General features: G+C 43.0%; 1 protein-coding gene across 4 annotated transcripts in view; it reads left to right on the top strand.

Moving 5' to 3' along the window:
- The window catches only part of MCC (mutated in colorectal cancers), a 318792-nt gene that overhangs the window by 205460 nt on the left and 107851 nt on the right, over positions 1 to 5481 (top strand). For all 4 annotated transcript variants that reach the window (XM_010848367.1, XM_010848366.1, XM_010848368.1 and 1 more), the window contains exon 3: positions 1724 to 1866. In XM_010848367.1, coding sequence (XP_010846669.1) covers positions 1742 to 1866 — 125 coding nt within the window. In that variant the 5' untranslated portion in view covers positions 1724 to 1741. The remainder of the gene's footprint in view (positions 1 to 1723; positions 1867 to 5481) is intronic.

Here is a 5481-nt window from a genome sequence, read left to right as displayed (position 1 = left end):
TCACTTCTTCCCCTCAGGTGGCCAAAGTATTGGAGTTTCACCTTCAGCATCAGGCCTTCCAATGAATATTAAGGACTGACTTCCTTTAGGATGGACTGGTTGGATCTCCTTGCAGTCCAAGGGACTCTCAAGAGTCTTCTCTAACACCACAGTTCAAAAGCATCAATTCTTTGGCAGTCAGCTTTCTTTATAGTCCAACTCCCACATCCATATATGACTACTAGAAAAACCATAGCTTTGACTAGATGGACCTTTGTTGGCAAAGTAATGTCTCTGCTTTTTAATATGCTCTCTAGGTTGGTCATAACTTTTCTTTCAAAGAGCAAGTATCTTTTAATTTCATGGCTGCAGTAACCATCTGCAGTAATTTTGGAGCCCACAAAAATAAAGTCTGTCACTGTTTCCATTGTTTCCCCATCTATTTGCCATGAAGTGATGGGACCAGATGCCATGATCATCAGTTTTTGAATATTCAGTTTTAAGCCAGCTTTTTCACTCTCCTCTTTCACTTTCATCAAGAGGCTCTTTAGTTCCTCTTCACTTTCTACCCTAAGGGTGGTGTTTTCTGCTTATCTGAGGTTATTGATATTTCTGCCGGCAATCTTGATTCCAGCTTGTGCCTCATCCAGCCCCGCATTTCTCATGATGTACTCTGCATATAAGTTAAGTAAGCAGGGTGACAATATACAGCCTTGACTTACTCCTTTCCCAATTTGGAACCAGTCTATTGTTCGATCTCCAGTTCTAACTGTTGCTTCTTGACCTGCATACAGATTTCTCAGGAGGCAGGTAAGGTGGTCTGGGAATTCCACTTCTTGAAGGATTTTCCACAGTTTCTTGTGATCTACACAGTCAAAGGCTTTGGTGTAGTCAATAAAGCAGAAGTAGATGTTTTTTCTGGAATTCTCTTGCTTTTTCTATGATCAAACGGACGTTGGCAATTTGATCTCTGGTTCTTCTGCCTTTTCTAAATCCAGCTTGAACATCTGGAAGTTCTCAGTTCACATACTGTTGAAGCCTGGCTTGGAGAATTTTGAGCATTACTTTGCTAGCATGTGAGATGAGTGCAATTGTGTGATAGTTTGAGCATTCTTTGGCATTGCCTTTCTTAGGGATTGGAATGAAAACTGACCTTTTCCAGTCCTGTGGCCACTGCTGAGTTTTCCAAATTTGCTGGCATACTGAGTGCAGCTTCTGCCTGCTTTGCGGCTGGGGAGAAGCAGAAGACATGAATAGTGCAGCAGAGATCATGGACAATGGCAGAGGGACCTTTACCCAAAGAGCGAATGAGAGCTGTGTGCTGTGCTCAGTCACTCAGTCGTGTCTGACTCCCTGTGACCCCCATGGACTGTAGCCCGCCAGGGTCCTCTGTCCTTGGGGTTTTCCAAGCAAGAATGCCAGAGTGGGTTGCCATTTCCTCTTCCAAGGGATCTTCCCAACACAGGAATTGAACCTACATCTCATCTCCTGCATTGGCAAATGGGTTCTTTACCACTAGAGCCACCTGGAAATGTAGAGCTAAAAAGGTAGAGACTTGAGTGGCCATCAGGGACTTTGTGAAGTTCAGCTGTTGATGTGTCTTCTGGGCCAACAAGCAGGTATGTGTTTATTTGGGGCATACTCTGTGTCGAGGTTGTGATGATCCGAGGCTGTAAGACTTAGCCTCTCTTGCTATTAGGTATGTCAATTCATTGGCACTTCTGTCTTGTTCTCTTGATCCCAGTGTGAGCAGTCCCACCTCATGAGAGAGCATGAGGACGTCCAGGAGCGAACGACACTTCGGTACGAGGAACGCATCACAGAACTGCACAGCATCATCGCTGAGCTCAATAAGAAGATAGACCGTTTGCAAGGCACCACCATCAGGTAGTCAGCTCCAAGTCATGGCTGTCTCTCTGCCCCTCTGGGCAGTAATCTGGGTTTTACGCTTGAAGTCATCCCTATGAATTATGGGCTTCCCTTGTGGCTCAGCTGGTATGAGGGAGACCTGAGTTCGATTCCTGGGTTGGGAAGATTCCCCTGGAGAAGGGAAAGGCTACCCACTCCAGTATTCTGGCCTAAAGAATTCCATGGACTAGTGTAGTCCATGAGGTCACAAAGAGTCAGACACAACTGAGCAGTTTTCACACTTTCTATGAGTTACAAGAGTAACTCATTTATTTATAACTAATATTCTTACAGTTGATAAATATTTTGTCTCTACTATGTCAGCTGTGTGCTTTCCCCTCCATTATTCCGTTTTGACTTTGACCCTCATGGTGACCCTGAAAGGTAGACAGAGTAGGAGTTGTGATGTTCAGTTGACTAGTAAGAAGGTGAGTGAGATGCTTTATTGAGATGCTTTATTAACAGGTTCTGAATGCAACCCCCTCTGTCTCCCTTGGGGAATTGGAGAGATTTATGAATGTTGATTTAACTGACTATTACATATGCTTCTTTGTTGTTATTCAGTCACTAAGTTGTATCCAACTCTTTGTGACCCCGTGGACTGCAGCACGCCAGGCTTCCCTGTCCTTCACTATCCCCTGGAGTTTGTTCTAACTCCGTGATTCAGTGATACCTTCGAACCATCTCGTCCTGTCGCCCCCTTCTCTTCCTGCCCTCAGTCTTCCCCATTAGCAGAGTCCTTTTCAGTAAGTTGACTCTTCACATCAGGTGGCCGAAGTATTGGAGCTTCAGCTTAAGCATCAGCTTCAGTTGATGCTAATTAATATTCAGGATTAATTTCCTTTAGGATTGACTGGTTTGATCTCCTGCTGTCCAAGGGACTCTCAAGAGTCTTCTCCAGCACCATAGTTTGAAAGTATCAATTCTTCGGTGCTCAGCCTTCTTTATGGTCCAACTCTCACATCTGTACATGACTACTAGGAAAACCATCACTTTGACAATATGGACCTTTGTCAGCAAAGTGATATCTCTGCTTTTTGATACACTGTCTAGGTTTGTCCTAGGAGCAAATCTTTTTCCAAGGAGCAAATCTTTTAATTCATGGCTGCAGTCATCATCCACAGTGCAGTGATTCTGAGGCCCAAGAAAATAGCATATGCTTCTAGATAATCTAAAATTTGTTTGAGCTCAGTTGACTTGCCAATGTTGGCATAGTGTCATACAAACTCCTAAGGGATGGGGCAAGATTTGATCCATCACTTGATTGGTGAAAACCCTGGGGCTTAAAAATGTTAAGCAACTACTTTTAAGTTACCCTTAGCAGAGGGGATAGGTGGAGTTAGAACCCACAGCATCTCTGCCTTTATTCAGTTTTTTTTCCATAAAAGTAATTGTTGGGGTTTCTGCCTTCCTTGCTCATCAATCAGTTGGCCCCAAAGTCCCCTGCACAAAGCTGTGTCTGCCCGTTTTTGAGAAGAGGGTTTGCTTAAAGTGACTTACTGAGCCAAGGATAAGAATTTTTATCTTCCTGCCCATACTCAGAGAGTAGCCCTGAGGGAAACAAATGGTTGGCATCTGCTTTTATGGAGAAGAGTGCTTTGTTCTCTGACTGTTTTTACAGGCCACAATTAAGACCGTTTTAAAGGCAGCTTCTATCCCTCTAGAAGTCCTGGGTCAGAAGACATTTTAGATGTGTTTTGTTCCAACTCTGAGAGTCACAGTAATGATGGAGCTACTTGATGAGGGTACTTGGGGGCCTCTGTTTCTGGGCAAAGTTGTGGAAAAATTTGCTGTTAATTGGAGCCACACAGTACATCTCATATTCCAGTTTAGAACCTCAAGGACTTTAAATTGTATCCTGGTCTTCAGTGATTGTAGGTTAGAAGAGCAGAGAAGAATTTCAGTCCAAAGAAATGATTATAGCAGACTTAAAGGAGGCTGACAGAGTACATTGGCAAATTCGTAATTTCCATTAAAAACATATTGCTCTTTTAAAGTCTTGAGAAGGTGAAAGCAAATGGGCTTAGTGAGTTGTGAAAAAAAATGCATCACATGTCACCTGGAAAACTCAATTTCACGATGTTTAGATTAAATTTAATGGCCAAACTGTTTTGTATTAACATACCCTCTTATTTAAAGGAAGATTGCGTCTGTACAGATGTAACATTAAATTCTGCCTGTTTTCATTATGTAAATGAGCCAGCTCCTCCTTGAGGAGAGGACCCCCTGCATGGCTGGAAGATGAGCAGACATGTGGGCCAGGCTCTTCTTGTCCTCCGAGCTCTAGTGGCTAAGGCACCTCCCTGGCCACCGCCACTCAGGTCCAAAGATGCTATAGTTGACCCAGTACAGAGGTGCCAAATGCCTTGGACTTTTTGGTGTATCCCGGGTGTAGAGAATTGTCATGCTAATCTGGTACAATCCTGGTACCTTTGAGACTTTCTTGTCGCTTTAGTCTGGGCCTGAGTTAGGAATTTGTTGGAAGAGCTGAAAAATCATTAATTAGGGAATGGTTTATGATGTATCCACATGGAACCCATACTGAATTGCATAAGAGAAAAGATGTGACAGTTTCATAGTTTAAAATATTTATCTCCAGTCACAATCAGAGAACTAGAGACCTTCTGTGACTGCCCTGGGAGACTTTCCCACCTCTTATAGCCACAGGGCTAATGTAGTCAATAATCAGACACTGCAGTTTGCTGAATTCCAACGTAAGTTGAATTCAGAGCCACATCAGATCTCTTAGGTTAAAGATTAAGCACTGACAGGAAAAGATGAAATGGTGAGAATTTGAATGGAGACACTGGGTAGATTCAAATAAATTAAGATACCTAGAGCCTGCAAACTCCACTGAGCTTCCCCTCCTGCAGAAGCAGTCTCCCTCCCTGTCTGATCAAGTTAGTCCTTCTTTGCTTGGAGGCTCTGTAGCAGGCTGAACCCAGGTAGAGGGTACCAGATATAGTCGTACCTCACTGCTACTCCATTCTTCTTTATCTTTAGGCCCAAAAGTAGCTAAATTCAATCATGCCCCAGGGGGATAAGCAGAAAATCCAACCTTGGAAGATACAAGTAAGATTGTATTCATTTATAGTCACAGAAACTTGAGAAGAATGTGTGTAGGATTAGGACCTATGTGTCCTAGACCAGGGAAATAAGTGTTGGGTTGATGATTATTTATTGATATCACTGTTCCTATTAGAGATTCTGGATTTAGTATGTTAGCTTCAGCAGTTTTATTAAATAAAACTAGATTCATTGGAGGATTACATTAAATAATGTTGAAATGCCTAGTGTAACATAGTCCAGAGGCCATGGCGATCAGGAATAATGTCATTAAAATGGGGTTTTTGATGCCACTTCACTACTGGAGTCAGTGCAGGCATGGCTACTGTGCTTGTCAACAGGGCTACAGTAGTAATCAAATAATTCGACCCATAGAGATTTTTGATAATGTAGATCGATCATGGAGTCTTTAGTTTTGATATAAATGGATTCATTGGAAAAGACTCTGATGCTGGGAGGGATTGGGAGCAGGAGGAGAAGGGGACGACAGAGGATGAGATGGCTGGATGGCATCACTGACTCGATGGA

Source organism: Bison bison, unplaced genomic scaffold (assembly GCF_000754665.1).
Source record: "Bison bison bison isolate TAMUID 2011002044 unplaced genomic scaffold, Bison_UMD1.0 scf7180017864264, whole genome shotgun sequence".
In the NCBI taxonomy this organism is placed as follows: Eukaryota; Metazoa; Chordata; class Mammalia; order Artiodactyla; family Bovidae; genus Bison; species Bison bison.
Note: the sequence above shows the minus strand (reverse complement) of the source record. Positions and strands in the feature narration are given on the sequence as shown.